The sequence below is a fragment of the Oryzias latipes genome, chromosome 4, assembly GCF_053564925.1.
Source record: "Oryzias latipes strain Hd-rR chromosome 4, Olatipes_Hd-rR_3.1".
Lineage (NCBI taxonomy): Eukaryota > Metazoa > Chordata > Actinopteri > Beloniformes > Adrianichthyidae > Oryzias > Oryzias latipes.
The window spans coordinates 12,644,739-12,662,713 of NC_136240.1; the positions used below are offsets into that span (position 1 = coordinate 12,644,739).

Here is a 17,975-nt window from a genome sequence, read left to right on the forward strand (position 1 = left end):
AGTTTGAATTTTAATATGGAGAAACTTGTTGTTGGTCTAAATGATTTGCTTCTCAACCTGTACAGGAAGTCCAAAAATTGAACACTGAGGTACTCCGCATGACACAGTGACGTACAATAACCAATGAAAATGCATGGTCCCTGCTTTCAAATACATTTTGACCCAAACGTATTGTTTTCTGCTTTGCCTTTTTTTGCGCAAAGTTCAATGACCTTTCTAGATAAAAGTATTGAACTGTTTAAACATCAGCATTTTATTGCAATAATTAGAATATATCAATTCATCAGAGACAAGAAAAAAGAGCTAGTTGAATTCTGTGGTTTCACTTTTTAGCAGCAGTTTCCTGTTGCAGTTTTTACTCAACCACCTTTTTTTAAACTGTGCTCATGTTTCTGCCTTGGTACAACCTGCTCTACAACCACCACTGCTGTTTTTTGTGTGCTTCATATTAAAGCCAGCTTTCATTAGGACTTCCAGGACCCACAGTGCTTTTCATTTTCTGTGTTTATGTGAATAAACTTCATCAGCTTGTTGCCTCCTGTGCGCTGCATGTGGATCCAGCACAAGTGTTTTTTGTCTCCAAAATTTAAAAAAATAGATTTTTTTTAATATGCATTCTATTATGATCTGTTCATCATTGTACTGCATGCGACCTAAATCTGTTTTTCAACAGATTTGAAATCCAGCTGGAGCCTCAAGGGCTGGACTCCTTCTGGATTTTCTTCCTGGATCATGCCTTATCTGCTGCTGATTACCTGGATCAGCTGTATTCAGCCAGTAACGAGCTTCAATGGCAGGTTGGTTGGAAAACATGTAGGACACCGGCCCCTTAAGGCCTGGAGTTTGACATCCCTGCTTGGTCACATGCAACTGTATAAGGCATTGACCTGTTTGGTTGCTGAAGGTTCTGGGTTGTCCGGAACCCCGTTGAAGGTCGTAGAGAGGAGCGGCCGCATCTCAATTGGTGTGCAGGTGTGTCATACTCTTCCCCCGAGACTTGTGCGGCCACCTCAAAGGTTGTCATGAAAATGGAACGTATGAATGTTGTGTGTGTGATATGTGTACCAGTAAGTTTTTGGAATAATAATGCAACTTGCATGTATAGATAATGTCCGATGGATGAGTCTGGGTTTGGAGGTGGCCAGGAGAATGGTACATTCCGGACCGAATTGTGCTGTGTGTGAAATTTGGTGGAGGAGGAATTATTGTGTGGGGTTGTTCTTCAGGACTTGGGCTTGGCCCTTTAGTGCCGGTCAAAGGAACTCTGAATGCTTCAGGGTACCAAAACATTTTGGACAATTCTGTGATCCCAACCTTGTGGGAAAAGTTGTCTCTCCGCGCCAACATTACTATGCACCTGTGCACAAAGCAAAGTCCATAAAGACATGGATGACAGAGTCTGGTATGGATGAACTTGACTGGCCTGCAGAGCCCTGACCTGAACCTGACAGACCTGATAACACCTTTGGGATGAATTAGAGCTGAGACTGAGAGCCAGGCCTTCTCCACCAACTTTTGGAAGACTGGTCAAAAATTCCAATGAACACACTTTTCAACCGTGTGGACAGCCTTCCCAGAAGAGTTGAAGCTGTAGTAGCTGCAATGGAAGGATCTGCATCATATTGAACTCAATGGGTTAGGAATGGGATGGCACTTTAGTTCATATGTGAGTCAAGGCAGGTGAGCAAAAACGTTTGGTAATTCAAGTGTTTTCTTTCTGCGAGGTCCACCATCAAAGACTAAATATAGCTGAGGTTTTACTGGCACAGCTCGCTATCTTTCTTTTAAAAGCAAATACAGGTCAATAAACTACAAATCTGCTTTTACTTTAGTACGTTATCTCAGTGCTATACAGTATCTTGTGTTGTGTAAACCGGCTGTTCTATTCTGCTGCAGGTTGCTGCTGCCCCACTTCTTCTGCTTATCTACTTTCTGCAGAGTCCCATTGTACATTTACACCAACCCTTTCAGCTTCCACACCTAAGAGCCAGGCTGCAAGGAATTTATTATAATGTGCTGTGGCGTCACAAAGACACACGTGCAACGGAGAGGGTGTATGGATGTGAAGCATCTGTTGGGGACTGAAGAGGTTTGTCAGCGCATTCTTTCTCCAACTGGAAGGACCTGAAGTAACCTGTGAAGCTGCGGTAAGTTTGACTAGATGTTTAAAGCTTTTCATTTGTCGTCTTAAGGCTGAATTTGGGGCTAATCTGAAACTAAGGCAATTACAAAAGCAATTAAAAAAACATATTGGTGTAAAAAGAAGACTCGGTGCATTAGATCATTTTTTTTTTATTTCATACATAGCTTTAAAAAAAACACAACATATGTTGATGTCATAAACAAACTCTAACCAGCCTTTGTTTTAAAAAAAGAAAGGGTATGTTCTCTTAACCAGTTTTTCCTAAAAGGCAGACTCTCAACCTTTATAGCATTTTCTTCTTGTCCTTAACTTTAAAGTGAAATGCAAAACATGCATCTAAACTTGGAATACGCTTTGGTTGTTTTACTGAGGATATGAATATTAAAAAATACATTATATTTGTTGTAATCTCTGACATCTAAACTATAAATGTCGTTTCTTATTGTCTTTTAGATTTTTTTGGAACCAGATTAATTAGATTTACAATATCGTGTTCTTTCGTTCATCCATCCATCCATCCATCCATGCCCTGTTTCTGTTTTGATCTGTGCAGGGTTTGGTGGCACCTGTCCCTGTATACTTCAAGGCAAAGGCAAGGGGCACCCTGGACTGCTTGCCAGTCAAATGTGTGTTATTTTCTCCTACTAATAGTATAAATATTACTAGTAGTTTATTTTTCAATATATAATATATAATATATTTAAAATCAAAGTATATCTTTGACAATGACAGAGAATTTTAAAGCAAAAAAAGTCTGTGTTGGTGTTTTTTCTTAGTTAAAAATCCACTCCGATCATCTTTTAATCTATTTTTTGCACTTGGACATAGTTTTTGCAAAGAAGCAGCAGTTCAACTCGGCCCCCTTTCCGTCATCCATAACTGAGAGCTCTATGTTTACATGCTAGCCCCTCACACCCCTTACCTAACATCACCGGTGCAACTAAAATAGTGGGTCATATTGGAGTCATATAGTTTTGAGCCTTTTGTCAGCACAGACGAGGAAGACGTACATGGATCTCGTCGTCTACAAGTGGATGAATCAGAACGGAGTGGAGCAGGGAGTTTGTAGCTGGCCCGTTGTATTTACAAAATACCAAAAACGATCGTTTTCAAACTGAATTTTTTGCATCTGCTCCTGATTCACAACACATTTAAATAAAGATATACTCAGAAATTCAATTTTAATCATAATTTTTTGTATTTTGCATGAGAAAATGCCACAAGAAAATGTTAAAAACACGATTTTCATCAGAGCGGGTCTTAAGGTATATTACAAATGCTCAGAGCATTCAGTTGATTGCCATCTAACTGTTGCTTTCTCTGACAGATCTAAACACACAAACTAAACCACAAGGACGGAGAACATCAAAGTCAAACAATGGAGGATCAATCTTCCAATAAGTCAACTAGTCAGGGTTTTGTCCTTTTGGACTACGTTGTTTTTGTAGCAATGCTACTGATTTCTATGGCTATAGGACTTTTCCAGGCTCTGAAAAAGAAATCAGCTGATGCCAGCGCCAGGGATTTCTTCACCGGAGGTCAAAGTATGCCTGCTTTGCCTGTCGGACTGTCGCTTTGTGCCAGCTTCATGTCAGCGGTCCAGGTTCTGGGTGTTCCGTCTGAAGGCTTACGCTACGGTTTTAAATTCCTCTATATGTGCCTGGGACAAACCATCAACTCCCTGCTGACAGCCTACCTGTTCCTGCCGGTTTTCTTTCGCCTGGGCATCACCAGCACGAATCAGGTCACAAATGAGGTTCCACTTTGTTGCCCTAAGTAATTTATAAATCGTTCATAAATTTACTCCATTATGAAGATCGAGTAGAAGTTACCTCAGGTTAAGAAAAATAAAATAAAATGTGTTTTTGTGTTTTTCCACAATCAAACTATTTCCTCTTCGTGAAGTAAAAAACAAATGAATTAAAACTGCCAACTTTCCTACTATTTATTTTGATTAAATGAAGCCCTTTTATGATATTATAAGTGATGAGTTTAATTTACAATGTGTGGGCTAACCCCGTAGATAATTTTACTTTAATGTGAAAAATAGTTTATTTCTTTGCTTTCATTTGGTTTGAAAGATCAAATTGCTGAATGTATTACTTTACAAAGAGGAACAAAGAATTTCAAACAATTCTGTAGTGTTAGGTGAAGGTAAATTACATGTAAATAGGCTGTGTATCAACTGATAACTAAAGTAAAGGAACAACACTCAACATTTTGAATCTATGCTATCTGCTAGGTAACACACAACATGAAAAACGGTCAAAGTAAAAAGCTAAATTAAAGGCTGAGACTATGTCAGAGTTCCCTCCCTACTCCCTTACTACTAAAAAGGGATAAAGTGTGGAACAATGAAGTGCCCTGGATTTTAAAACCAATTCAGACCCAATGCTTAATGCTCTTTTTTTCTTTCTTTTAAACTGCAAATATGACATAACCGATTTCACAAAGTGAAAATCTAATTAATACAAGCATTTTACGACGACTATTTATGAATCTGCTGTGTTCTAATGATAAAACCATGGATGGTTTATTAACATACATTTAAACACTTTAAAAAATGTTTAATATGCATTATGCATTGTGGTCTATATTTGCCAATCTAATGAGCATTGATGCAAACTGGTCTTTAGCAGAGACTTCTGGGAAATTTCTAAGGCACTGGATTTTGGAATTTTAGGTTGTGTCCTAATTCCCACCCTATCCCCTAACTACTAAAAAACTATATAGTACCATGGAATGCTGTATATTTTAAAAGCAATTAGGACACCAACCTTACAACTTTTTTCTTTTCTTTTTTAACAGGGGATATGACATCATCACTTTCACAAAGTTAAAATCGAATTCAAATGAGCATTTTGCGATGATTATTTATGAGTCCACTGTCTTCTGAAGATAAAAACGTTGATGGTTTACAAAAAAAATACATTTAAATACATTTTTTTGGTAAATAATGTCCTGACGCAATGTATTGTGGTCTATTTTTGCCAACTAGTTCAATGACTATTATGCCACTGAAACTGCTGTTGTTTTTATTTTTAATTTATATTGGACTTAAAGGAATTTATACAGTATTTTAAACCAGGCTGACAACTGTGTGTTTGTCTTTATGTTGTATTCCTGCTCCATGAACCCATAAAGACATGAAGATTTCAGTTTGTACAAGACTGTAATTAAAAAATCCACCTGTGGGGCAAAAAAAAGGAAGTGAAGAGGGATGAGAGATATGTGCTCAGAAAGTCTATGATGTTATGACACCAACCATCTGCTTGTCACAGTATCTGGAGATGAGATTTGGCAGAGGGATGCAGCTGCTGGGAAGTTTCCAGTTTCTGGTAGCAACGGTGAGGCTGGGATTTTGTTTTCCTTTCTGAGTCAAAGATTAAAATGCAGTTGAAGGTAAAACTAAAAGTTTTGCACAAGATTCTGGAGCAAAGAGGTCTTTTTCTGTTTCCTAGTTTTGTTTTTCTTCTATTTTCCGGACGTGAATTTGTTTGCACTTGTTTGTTCTCAGCTGCTTTACACAGGGATTGTCATCTATGCACCTGCTTTGATATTGAACCAAGGTAGGAAACTGCAGAATGAACTGCTTTATTGAAAGATTTGCGCAATATCAAAATTAAAGTACCATTTGTAGTTTTCTTATATAAAAAATATATTTATATTTTACATTGTTTATTTATTAAATACTTTTGCAACTCGTCTGTGTATTAAATCCTGGCTTTTGTTAAAATGCAGCTGTTGGTATGTCATTTGAACAAATCAAAATGATATAACGCTGAAAACATTTTGTCTTAAGTGAATTTATTTGAATATAAATGATGAAAAAATAATTTTGTGCGTGCTCTACTATGTGACTTCTTTATTTTATACTATAAACATCTGCTTTAGTACATTATTTTTGTTGGGCATGTCAGCAAATCCATATTGTCCATAAGTTGATGTTTGATACTTAGAATGTTATTAATAGAGCTAAAAAATGTTTTAAAAAATCCTGCTGCAGGTCACACTATTCACCTCTATGTGCATCATATAGGGTATTATGGGTCTAAAAAAGTTGTTTTTGGAACATGTCGTTGAGCCCAAGAAAAGCTCATTAACAGAGGTGCTTAACATGAAAGTACAGTCTGTGAGTTTCGCAATGAACCATTGTTCTGTTTTTAATAGAAAAAAATTAGCACTTCACTCTGAACTCTTTCTTTTGCAGCCACGGGGCTTAACATGTGGGTGTCTCTGTTTTCCACTGGTATAATCTGCACGTTGTACACCACACTGGTAAGAACTTTGACATGTCCATGAAGACACCTTGACCTATTAGACTGATTAGTGGGAATAAAATGACATTCTAAAAGTATGAAAAGAGATTTTCCATTAAACTCTTTTTTCCTCATCTCCCTGTGAAGGGTGGCATGAGGGCTGTGATCTGGACTGACGTCTTCCAGGTCATGGTGATGTTGTTGGGTTTTGTTGCAATTTACATCCGTGGCACAATTCTGGTTGGTGGACCTGCACGAGTTCTGGAGATTGCCAATAATGGATCACGTATAAATTTCAATGAGTAAATACTTTTCGTAAACATCATTGTATTCATTTTTGAAAAGTTTTAGTGATTCTTTTTTCCATCTTTGTACTTTCAATGAAACAGTGGGAGAAGTTTAAAGGACGCCGTTTTAAATCATTTTGTGCAAACAGTTCTTGCTGTTCTTTTCCAGTTTTGATGTTGACCCACGAAAGCGCTACACCTTCTGGAGCCTCACTGTCGGGGGTGCGATGGTTTGGTTGTCAATGTACGGGGTCAACCAAGCTCAAGTCCAGCGGTACATCTCCTGCCGGACGGAGCGGGATGCCCAACTGTGAGTGGAAACTTGCTTGTTATGGCCCACAGCGGTCCTGGACTGCAAGAACAACACTGTTTTTGCGGTTCTTCTTTCTTAATGGTCCTCTGAGTAGAAACACCACCGTCTCAAAATCTCACCAACATTTGTATGCACCTTGAACTTGCTGAAAATTAATTTTTGACATGGTGAATGATGTCCCCCCCCCCCCCCCCCCCAAAAAAAAAAAAATTAGAATATAAAAAAATTACAGCAGAAGAATTTCAGTAGAAATTTCACACAGCTGAAGTCTATAACCACAGCCTAAGTTTAAGTGACCTTTGACCTCTGGAAGAGGCCAACATCTTGAAAATTTAATGAAAATAAGGCTTATCTACAAATTTAAAGTAAAAAAAAAAAAATTAAAATTGGAAGTCCACGTAGGCATTTTCCTCTATCTTCTCATTACTTCTCGAGCATCGTTGGGAACCTGCTTGGGAAAAAAAATTGAAAACCATAAGTTGTTTTTAATGGCGTTAGCGTGTTGAGCACGTAAAAGTGGCGTTTCCCTGTTGCTTAAATATCTTTTGACGGAGTATTGTGAAAATTTAATTCATAAATTGTTGGATCAAGTAGAACAAAACTATATGATATATGATAGGATGTCCAGGGTGTTGCCTCTATTGCCAAGGAAATGCAAAAAATTACTTCAGCTGATTCTTCTAAAAAATACCTAGACCTGATCGTTACCACCTGGCGACTAAAAAATAAAATGGTTGCTATGGAGCTAAAACCAACAAAAACTTGTTAAGTGCTGCCCTGACCAGGATGGCTGAGGCAAAGGGGTAGAGTGAGGGGTGTGTAGCCGCCGCTCAGCCAGAGAGGCGAGTCAGGGGAGAGCCGTGAGGGAAGGTAGAGCCTGCAGGCTGTACAATGCCGCTCACAGATTTCATTTATATTGACATCCTCAGCACATTAACACTTTCTGTTCTGACCTTTTTGCTGAAGTTGAACAGGTCCTGTGATAAGGTTTGAAAACTTAAGGTGCTTGAGGATGTAAAAAACAAACACCCTGCAAGTTTTCCTCTACAAAACACTACAAAAACTGAGATTTGCTCCCGCTGTGCTGGGGGCTGAGAAAACTCACAGTCCCACCTGCTGTTCCATGTGAACTCTGCACATCATGTTATGTCACTTCATTTTAATTTTGTACCAATTCCTGCTGTGAAAAATGTGTGCAGTGACCCAGATGTCCTCAAACAATGATGTCATTATAAGATTTGATTGTGAAATACATGAGACTGCTAATTCAATGTTAAACCCCTTCTGCTTTTGCCCTCCAGGATGGAAAAAAATGTGTTAATCTTTTGTTTGATTGTTTTTTGTTAGAATGATGTAACGTTCTTATAGTAACTGGTGGAATGTTATTCAGTTAAGTCAAGTAACATCAGATTTTTTTTATGTCAAGAAATGTTTTCATGAAAAAAGTTTGCTTATTTCCTATTTCATTTCTTTTTCAAATTTGACATAACAAAGACATATTGTAGGTCATGTATTGAGGCTTGAAGTCACTTAAAAAGTCTTAGATGTTTCTGGACATCTATCTGTATTTGTAGGAGAAATTATTTTCTTTTTGCGGGTTTTAAAATGGAGAAAAATGTTGACTTTTGTTGCCAGTCCAGCGTCTTTCAGTTAATGAAGGAAGTGAGTGTGAAGCCATTTCTACCACAGCAGCTCTTTGAGACACTAATCTATGACTTCATTTCATCTCATCTGGATTACCGTAACTCAACAGAGCTGGGTGATATAGCCAAAAAATAAAATCTACAATTTTTTCATTCCAAATTTGATTTTCGGTTTTAATCAATTTCTTTTTCCCTCCTTTTACTTTAACAAAAAATCCAAATTTTATCTTATTATTTATCTCTTTAATCTTGGTTCTTTGCTTTTGGTGTTTTCACACTTTTTATTAAATGTTTTATTTTCAATCACAAATGAATTGTTTTAGTTTTCTTGCTGAAAAAACGCACCCATGAGAAGAGGAGTTTCAGCCAGTCACCTGTAGTCTGCACAGAAAAAGCACTTTTTTCCTAATTTTGCCTCCAGTTGATTCATTTTTACATGAAATCATAACAAAAACAGCCTAAAAGCTTGGTAGTGTTTTGGATTCTCTCCATTGATAGTAACCGCTGTAAAGTTAGAAAGGCGCTAATAACAAAGTTCCATACAAAGTGGATTCATGCCTGTTAATATATTTATAAAATACAGTTTTTGTAAATGTTCTATGAATTAATATTGTTGCATTTATTCGCCATGTCTTAAAGTCCGCTCTGTGAAAATATAGTCTGACTTTAAACCGGTCCGTGATTACATGTAGGTGACACACGGAATAGATCGTTAGCACCCAAAACAGGACACAGAGGCAATTAGCAGAAGTTACGGGGGTCAGGGGCGCATCACGCGGAACGCGATTTGTCTTTTTATTCTCAGCCTTGCAGAAGTAGCTCCTCTTTGCTTGCTGCTGTTTTCACATCTCTGCTTTGCGAAAACGGAAGCGCAGGAAAGCAGAGAGCTGGGAAAATAAAATCTCCATTTTCCCAAAAGCAAATCGTCTTAAACAACAATTTTGAATTAATCAATTAATCGCCCTGCCCTACAAGAAACCGTCTTACACCGGTCCTGCCTCTGGCTTTGAACTGTTCTGTCATGTATCTACCTTTTTTCTTTACTGTGGATTCATTTTAAATTTTGACTGTTCAATTTCTTGTTTCATTTCTGGCTGGGTTGAGGTGCATCCATTCATCCGTCTATATTCTGAACCTGCTGAATCACTTTTGGGGTTGTGGGATAGCTAGAGGCTTTCCCACCTACTGTTGAGCAAAGGCAGGGTACACCCTGGACAGGTTGCCAGTTCATCGCAATGCCACAAAATCCCTCACATGCACATCTAAAGGCATTGGAGAACCATGAATCTACTGATGAATTCTCGTTCTGGACTGTGGGAGGAAGTCGGAGAAAACCTACGCATGCATGAGCACAATATGCAAAGTCCATACAGAAAGGTCCCAGCTAGGATTTGAACCAGGGCCTTGTCACTGTGTGCTAACCACTAAACCTCCGTGCAGCCCTTGCTGAGGTGCTTTTGCAAACTGTGTAATTTTGCTTGCTGGCACAGATAAGTTCTACACTCTGCTTTTAAACAGTCCAGCATTTTTCTGTTGCTTTTTGACCACTTAATTTGCACAACTTCCACACAACCATCACTTAGCACACCTGAGATTAACAACTTGCCAAAAATATGTGGCAAGAATTAAGAGTTCTGCCCACAACAATCGTTTAAGACATTAAAAAGTGTTCGAATTCACATCAGCCTCTTGGTTATGTTTGAGACGAAGGAAGTTTCCTCACAGATCTGTTGGTTTACTGTTCTCATCAGGAGGGAATAAACCAAATGTGACTCTGCAGTAACGTGTGGTTTGATTGCAGGGCCCTGCTTGTGAACCAGGTTGGTTTGTGTCTCATAGTGAGCAGTGCAGCGACCTGCGGCATTGTCATGTTTGCTTACTATAACAACTGTGACCCACTGAAATCTGGGAAGATTTCGGCTCCTGATCTGGTAATCATATTATTCTGTTGAAAAGAAAAAAAACATGACTCTCACTCTGAACGCTGATGCAAGAAAATTGCCAGAATAGCTTTTTTTTAATATAGATATTACAAGAATGGTCTTATTACCACTGCTTCGCTTTCATTTTTTTAGTCTTTTATTTTAAATGAACATGTTATGTTAAGTTTAAGTCCTACAAGAAATTAAACTTGTTTTTCTCTTGTCACGTAAATGATGAAGTACATGCCATACTTTGTCCTGGAGATATTTCAAAATCATCCAGGATTTCCAGGGCTTTTCCTTGCCTGTGCATACAGCGGGACTCTGAGGTATGTTAAGCTTTTCAAAGGAAAGATTCTGTACTCTGTCTTGTGAAATTAGTTTTATCATTCATTCATTTATCCTCTAAGCCCGTTTTTGTCCCTTTCGGGGTCACGGGGCTGCCGGAGCCTATCCCTGCCACTCGAGGGCGAGGGCAGGGGACATCCTGGACAGGTCGCCATTCTGTCACAGGGCCGCATATCACACACTCATGCACACTCACATTCACACCTAGAGACCATTTAGAGTAACCAATTAACCTGTTGTTGCACCGAGCAAAGAAGGATAATTAGCGTGAAGCAGGTTAAAGTTTTTATTAATACAGAGGCACCATCATTTGTAGTTTAACAGCCTGACACCGTACCGATAACACCACAGCAAACGTGCAGAAAAAACAAAAATCACAATCAATGCACACCAATAACAAAATCCAAACATGCAAGATAACTGTGAGGCACAGCAAACTCAGTCAGAGAAGTAGAGAGAGTTCAGAGAAGTAGTCCACTCCTGCACTTGATTAATCAATCATGCTGAGAGAGCCCTGTGAGGAGTGGACGAACAAAGCATAAACTTAAACAGGACACCAGGGCACAGTGCTCCAACACTAAAAACAGAAGACACACCATATTGAAACATTTCAGATAAAAATGCTTTAACCATTGTTTAAAATATACCTCTGCCGTCATAGATAAGAGCGTATATACCTGGTGCGTCGCAAAACCTCACGCCCAGTCCATAAAACCCCCGGTAAAACAGGATCTGCCGTGAACCTGTCATAAAATTAAAATAAAAACATCAACCACTGCTTAAAACATTAGCCACAGGTAAAGATAAAAACACTCTTACCGCACTTAAGCCTCAAGCCAATTGAAGCAGCTCTGTGAGCTAACCAGTTCCCTCACAGGAAACCATGGCAACCACACATCAACTTACTATTATACCCTCTGCACCATGGGCACAGCGACACCCTCAGGTGCCTCCCATTACACTATGAAGCATGTTTTTGGACAGTGGGAGGAAGCCGGAGTCCAGAAAACTCAAACATGCACGGGGAGAACATGCAAACTCCACACAGAAAGGTCCCCTATTGGGGATTCTGTTTCAGGTCCCCCTGGTCTGGGGGACTCAGAGCATCTTAGAAGATGAATGAGTACAACACAGGAATCCGTTTGTGTAATTGTGTGTAACAAGTTCCAGCTGCTCCAGCCATTGGTGACAAAGTCTGCTTCCCCACAGCACAGCTTCCACAAGCATAAACGCCATGGCTGCAGTGACCATGGAGGACCTGCTGCATCCGCATCTGCTCCAAACCTCACAGAGGAAACTTGTTCTTGTTTCCAAAGGACTGTGTAGGTTGATTCTCATTTAATATTGAAGTTTCAAATTGCTTTATTGTTTTTCTATAAAGACAACCTGGCCCCACATTGTAAAGCATTTTACTAGTAAAATAGATGCCTGCTTTAAATGGTTTCTAAGTGGTGTTGGGACTAAATTCTATTCCACATCTTTTTCAAATCCTACTGTTGTGATGTCCATCCCCTCTAATGGTCTTATACTTAAAACGTCCTCTGTCTATTTTTCTCCTAGCATTACTATATGGAGCTGGCTGCATCACCGTGGCGTCTCTCTGTTCTTTTTTGGACTGGGGGGTTCTGCAGGTATGATATCTTATCAGAGTCCATCTGTTTTCTAAAACCCCTACTCCCTTTCATAAAGTTGCTGGAGCCTATCACACCCACTGTCAGCTGAAGGTGGGGTACATCCTGGATAGTTTTCTGATAAGTGGAACATGTAAAATATATATATATATTTTTTAAGTAGTTGGTGTAATTGAAAAGAAAACTGTACAATCAATGGACTAGATATTTTCACTCATTATAATTTACAAGATACACTTTAAACAAATAAAAACGTGTTTTTATGCTAAAGTTTGAACAGTTGAAGTGTGAAATTTACTATTTAAAAACAGCCATGCTTTTTTCTTGGTTTTTGCACATATGATAATCAGTCTAAACTAAATTACATCACAGTATGTTTTCATGTTGGCAAATATATAGTTGATTGCATAAAGCACTGTTTGTTTTCTCTCTTTTCAGGGCTCCTTTACTGTCATGGGTGTAGTCAGTGGTCCAGTCCTGGGTGTATTCATCCTGGGAATGTTTGTCCCGGCTTCTAACAAGCTGGTGGGAACATTTTGTATAATTACTAGTATTTTACTGTCAGGGGAAAAAGCACAGTACTAAAGTAACAAACAAACTAAGTTTCTATTTAGATTTTCTCTTCATTCTCCTGACAAATCTTTAGGGTCCCTCATTTTGGAGGGGGCGAGAATAGATTAAAATAAACGAAAACATGCAAAGCAAGAATGACCAAGTATTGTTTTGTTTGTCATACAAACAGTTTTTAAATTAAAGTTTCAGTTATTATTAGTTTTTCATTTTGACTGATGAGATAAGCCTTTTGTTTTCACTTCCACCAAATGCTATTATTATTATTAAATGCTATTATTTGTCACATATTTGTGCAGGTTCTTCTTGATATATTGTTTTGGTTTGTTTTAAATATTTAACACATTCTTAAAAATATGCTGAATTCAATTCAATAAATGCAACCTTGTGAAGAGAACAGACAGTCAGCTTTGTTTCTTATGCAAAGAGCAGGCTGGAGCTTGTTGCACCAATGAACATTTAGTCAGGGATTGGGACTCAGATTGCTGAACAAGTCTTGATCATTCCTGCAGGGAGCGTTCTCTGGGATAGCGGTGGGATTCTGCGTTTCATTGTGGCTGGCTGTGGGTTCAACTCTTTACCCACCTACTGAGGAAACAATGGGTGTCCTTCCAAGCTTCTCTGGAGGCTGTGAGCCCAGTAACATCACCCTGAGCAGCATTTCCAACCAAGACCAGCTCTCCATCTCCACTGCACTTCATCCCAAAGAGGAAGGGTCAGTGACGTTAATTTTCTAATAAAATCTTGAAGCAAACCTAAGTGTACATAAAAAAAATCAAAAGCAGTCATAAAAACTTAACCTGTTGTTTATTTTTTTCCTTTTTACAAACCCAGGGGCATTAAGAACTTCTACTCCATATCTTACCTCTACTTTGGAGCCATGGCCACCAGTTCAGTTATAATTGTTGGTTTAATAATAAGCTATGCAACAGGTAAAAAAAAAAAGTAAACATCTCGATTTTTAGTAATTGCTAAATGTCACTATAATGCAGTGCTTTTCAAATAGGGGGCACGCAGTAGTGGCGGTTTTAGGCAAAGGTAATATGGGCAATTGGGGGGGTGCAAATTTAACGGGGGGCGGTGGTGACAGCAGCTCAGTGCTTGGAAAAAATCTGCGACACTGCTGGTTTCCCTATTATCTGTTATATGACAGAGTTTGTAACAGCCTGTAACTGTGAACTGCCATCCCTGCAGCTGCTCCTGTCTCCTGTCACACACAAGAAGGAAAGGGGAGGGGTAGTGGGCTCAGGCTGTAAACTGGGCAGCGGAGAGCTGCAAGCGCAGCCTGGATTGCGCAACACCAGGAGCGTGCCTTTAGATTCCTAAGCTCATGCTAATAATGTCATTCTTTATGAACTATTGTAGTTATTTTGATGACGTGTCTTTATCTTCCATAAATGTATTCTTTGTCTGCCTGTCGTTTAGTTGGTGTCAGTATCTGACATAAAGACAGCAGGTAATGCAGGAAAACAGCTGCACTTTATGAGATCATGGGTGAACAATCCATCATTTAGAAAACAAATCAGCACAACGTCTTTTACCTATTTCTTCAGACTAAAAACGTTAAGTACATGTATATTGGTGCTGCTCTGTTACTGTTTCAGATCAATTTACATTTAATATTATTTATTGATTTAATTATTTTTCTCAGCATCAGTGCGTACGACAATCAGAACATAGTTTGTGTGGACATCCTGCCTGATTTCCAGCTCTCCCTGGAATCCTAAATTCTGACTACCTGAACATTGGAATCACTTGAGTCAGCTAATCAGCGGAAAGTTGGTCATGGAGAGCTGGAAAGCAGGCAGGATTGTGGCTTTTGAGGAGCAGGGTTGGCCAGCCCTGTCCTGCAGGCATCCTACGATTATTTATATACACATCACCTGAACATCCTGCGTGCAGCTTTTGCATGTGGTCAGTAAGAAGCCACCTTACTTATGACTAGAATGTGGCATCAGGACACCATAGGACAGCATCACCCCTAAAGTATAAGTGCATGCAACTCACATTATTCCTTCCTACAAGTTCCTACAAATACTTCACATACCAAACTCTCAACAATCATTCCATTGTCATGACATCTCTTAAGGTGCTCACACCAGCCACAAGGGAACTTTAAAACACACCTCCATTTCCCTTAAGATGTGGCCGCAACTGTCCATGACCTAAACGGGCCGGACAGCCCAAACACCTGCAGCACCTGTACGTGGCATATAGTGATTGAACATGATCGTGTTGCTCTTAAAGCTTATGGCCTCACATTATTTTATCAATGTTATAAAACCACAGCAACTGATGGTTTCTTTGTGTTCACACAGGGCCAACCAAGAGGAGTCTAATTAAAGAAGGTTTGCTGTGGTGGGATCTGAACAAAAACAAAGAAAATATCCCATCTGAGCGCAGGGTTAGTAATTCATCAGTGTGGATGTAACACCATCAAAGAGCAATGGCATTCTATCTATATGTGTGCTTTCTATTCTTGTCAGAAGACTGAAACAATGTCCAAAGCCTTACCTTGCCTTCAACAAAATGCATGCTGGGAAACAGAGCAGGCACCTTCCAGCCCAATGTACAATAACCAGGTAAAGAAAAAGCACATTTTTCGATGATTGTGAAAGATTGATCAATTTTTCAGAGATTGGAACTGAATCGGGTCATGTGCTGGAAAAGTTTGTTTGAAAAGCAAAACTGTGCTCTTTCTTGCAGAGTCACAGGGGGTCAGAGAATCTACAGGTGGTGTCTCTTATAAACCTGCACAAAGACAATGTCCTGTGAGCAAAGTTAAAGAATATCACAAAATAAACTTAAATGGCATTAATTTTCTGAGGTATTGAAACATTTGGGCCTTTCTGCCTTGTGCTGTAGCTGAGCTTTTATTTAAGTGGTTTCAGTCACTGCTTTTTTCACAGAACTCTTCCGTAGCCTCCAATGCACTTTAAAAATCTTTCTAACATCTGATGAAGTAAAATATATACCTTAAATTCTGTTTGTCCCTGCATTGTACCTCCTCCTGGATGATGAAGAAGGTCATGTTTAAAGAGCCGGAAGGTTTTTTTTTTCCAGTCTTTCATACTTTTATCTTAAAAGTCAAGCAACTCAGAGCTTTTTATTTTGCAGCAGGAAATGTGAAGCCGTAGGAAACTTTGTACAACCACAACAGGTTTAGACATGCAGTTAGAAATGGCTCAAGTGAATCGACGCCCAGGAAGGAAGTCACTCAAAATACATTGACATCAAAAATTGGCAGCATTTTTTAGAAAGAAACCTATTTTTAGCCTGATTATAAACTATATGGTCATTAACTTGTTTTTTATGATTTCAAGTGACTTTTGAGGATTTTTTTGTAACAATTGTCATGTTCTGTAATGGCATGGGACAAACTTTTGCAACAGTGATGAATAAATTATATTCCACAACAGCTCTCTGGCAGCATTTTTAACTTTTGTTTATTTACCAACCAGGAGTATGACAGAATGTACAGAAATCCAACCAGTTTTTCCCCACATGAATTTGTACAGTTTTTGTGGGGGAAAAGAAAGAAATTACTCATGTTTGCCCCATCCTGAAGAAAAAGTTATTTAGTTGCCCCACACTGACACCTGCTGGTGGACCTGGAACTGCATCCATCATGGCTGCTGAAAGGAGTGACTTCAAAAGCATTTCAGATCACATAAAGATCATTTATTGAATTTTATGAACCAGTCACAGATGTTTGACTAAGCAGAAGTAAACAGAATGTCGTCAAAACTCTTTGAAGATCAAAATCGATGAGAAAATTAGCAGATATTGTGCTTCCTGAACGGCTCGGCCGCCTCCTCCACGTCGCTGCCTGCAGCTACTGTTCCTCCGGCCGACCCTTCACCACTCCTCCGCGGCCCTGTTTGAGTCCTCGTCGGCCACGGCGCAGTCAAGCCGCTGGACACTGGGGAGCGCCAGATCCCTCTCGTTTAACTTTTCCAGAAACGAGGCGAGCAGCCGTTTGTTTAAGTGGTCCGTCAGCGTCCTTTCTTGCTCGAGCCGCTCCTTGGACACGTCGGTCTCCGGCTCCCCTTCCTCCATCTCGGCGTCCGCGCTGGGCTTCAGAGCGGCCCGCTGCTGGTTCAAGGGCAGGCCGTTCGACTGTTCACCTTCCCCGGCGTGCTGCTCCGACCAGCTCCCGGCGTCCGCCCCAGATTCGGTCTCCATCTGCGTTATTAAAGTCGTCTGCAGAGCGGCATTTTCCAGCTCTTTTAGCCGTTTACTTTGGAGCCCGTGGGCGGAAGACTCGTTATCGGCCGGCCTGTCGTTGTGTGGGGGCTCGCCAGTTTGCTCCATCATGCTCTGCGTCAGGAAATCAGACCAGAGACTCACGCCGACGCCGAAAAGGGGGAAGTGTCGCCCTCTTGTGGCCATCAACCATATCGTCTGCCTTACGTTTATTGAACTGCGGACAAATTTAAATAACGTTTTTATTTATTTATCCAAAAATGTCACTTTTGTTATTGAACTTCTTATTATTTTTGGGGAAATTCCACGTTCATTGGTGTGAATGATCCAATTCATTACCCTATGCAATAAAAGACTTGCAAAATATGAAGCTACAAGAACATTTAATCTTTTAAAGGAACTGCCCTTATTTTCTTCTGTTCTTTGCACAGATAATGGAAAACTCTGCAGTGTAAACGTTGATTGTTGATGTGCATATTGCACTGTCCTTGTAGTATTTTCTTAATCTATTGTCTTGTGTCTAGTTCGTAAAAACCATCAATTAATCCATCCATCCTTTTCGTTAACCCGCTGCATTCCTTTTGGGGTCGCAAAGCTGCCACCGTTTAACCTGGCTACAGTCTGAACAGGTCGCTGACCTGTCTCAGGGCGGA

General features: G+C 39.6%; 1 protein-coding gene across 4 annotated transcripts; it reads left to right on the top strand.

Moving 5' to 3' along the window:
* The first annotated feature begins 2,024 nt into the window (after window positions 1-2,024).
* Window positions 2,025-16,534, top strand: slc5a5 (solute carrier family 5 member 5). Of its 4 annotated transcripts, none has more exons than XM_011473897.4 (18): window positions 2,025-2,147; window positions 2,697-2,769; window positions 3,471-3,887; window positions 5,425-5,490; window positions 5,661-5,712; window positions 6,354-6,421; window positions 6,550-6,704; window positions 6,859-6,999; window positions 10,447-10,576; window positions 10,808-10,896; window positions 12,125-12,237; window positions 12,476-12,546; window positions 12,985-13,071; window positions 13,629-13,831; window positions 13,951-14,048; window positions 15,435-15,520; window positions 15,606-15,698; window positions 15,823-16,534. In XM_011473897.4, exons 3-18 carry the CDS (start codon window positions 3,522-3,524, stop codon window positions 15,889-15,891), a joined length of 1,887 nt encoding a protein of 628 aa, XP_011472199.1. In that variant the 5' UTR covers window positions 2,025-2,147; window positions 2,697-2,769; window positions 3,471-3,521; the 3' UTR covers window positions 15,892-16,534. The 4 variants fall into 4 exon arrangements, with proteins under 4 accessions (XP_011472199.1, XP_011472198.1, XP_078801975.1 ...); XM_011473896.4 differs by having other exon boundaries at window positions 2,026-2,147; window positions 15,603-15,698; XM_020702313.3 differs by having other exon boundaries at window positions 2,030-2,147; window positions 2,697-2,735; window positions 15,603-15,698.
* The last annotated feature ends 1,441 nt before the right edge of the window (window positions 16,535-17,975 follow it).

Coding starts and splice junctions, on each gene's coding strand:
- slc5a5 (XM_078945849.1), top strand. CDS start 3,522: ATGGAGGATCAATCTTCCAATAAGTCAACTAGTCAGGGTTTTGTCCTT. Junction 5,713..6,353: donor TGCTTTGATATTGAACCAAG/GTAGGAAACTGC, acceptor TTTCTTTTGCAG/CCACGGGGCTTAACATGTGG. Junction 7,000..10,446: donor ACGGAGCGGGATGCCCAACT/GTGAGTGGAAAC, acceptor GTTTGATTGCAG/GGCCCTGCTTGTGAACCAGG.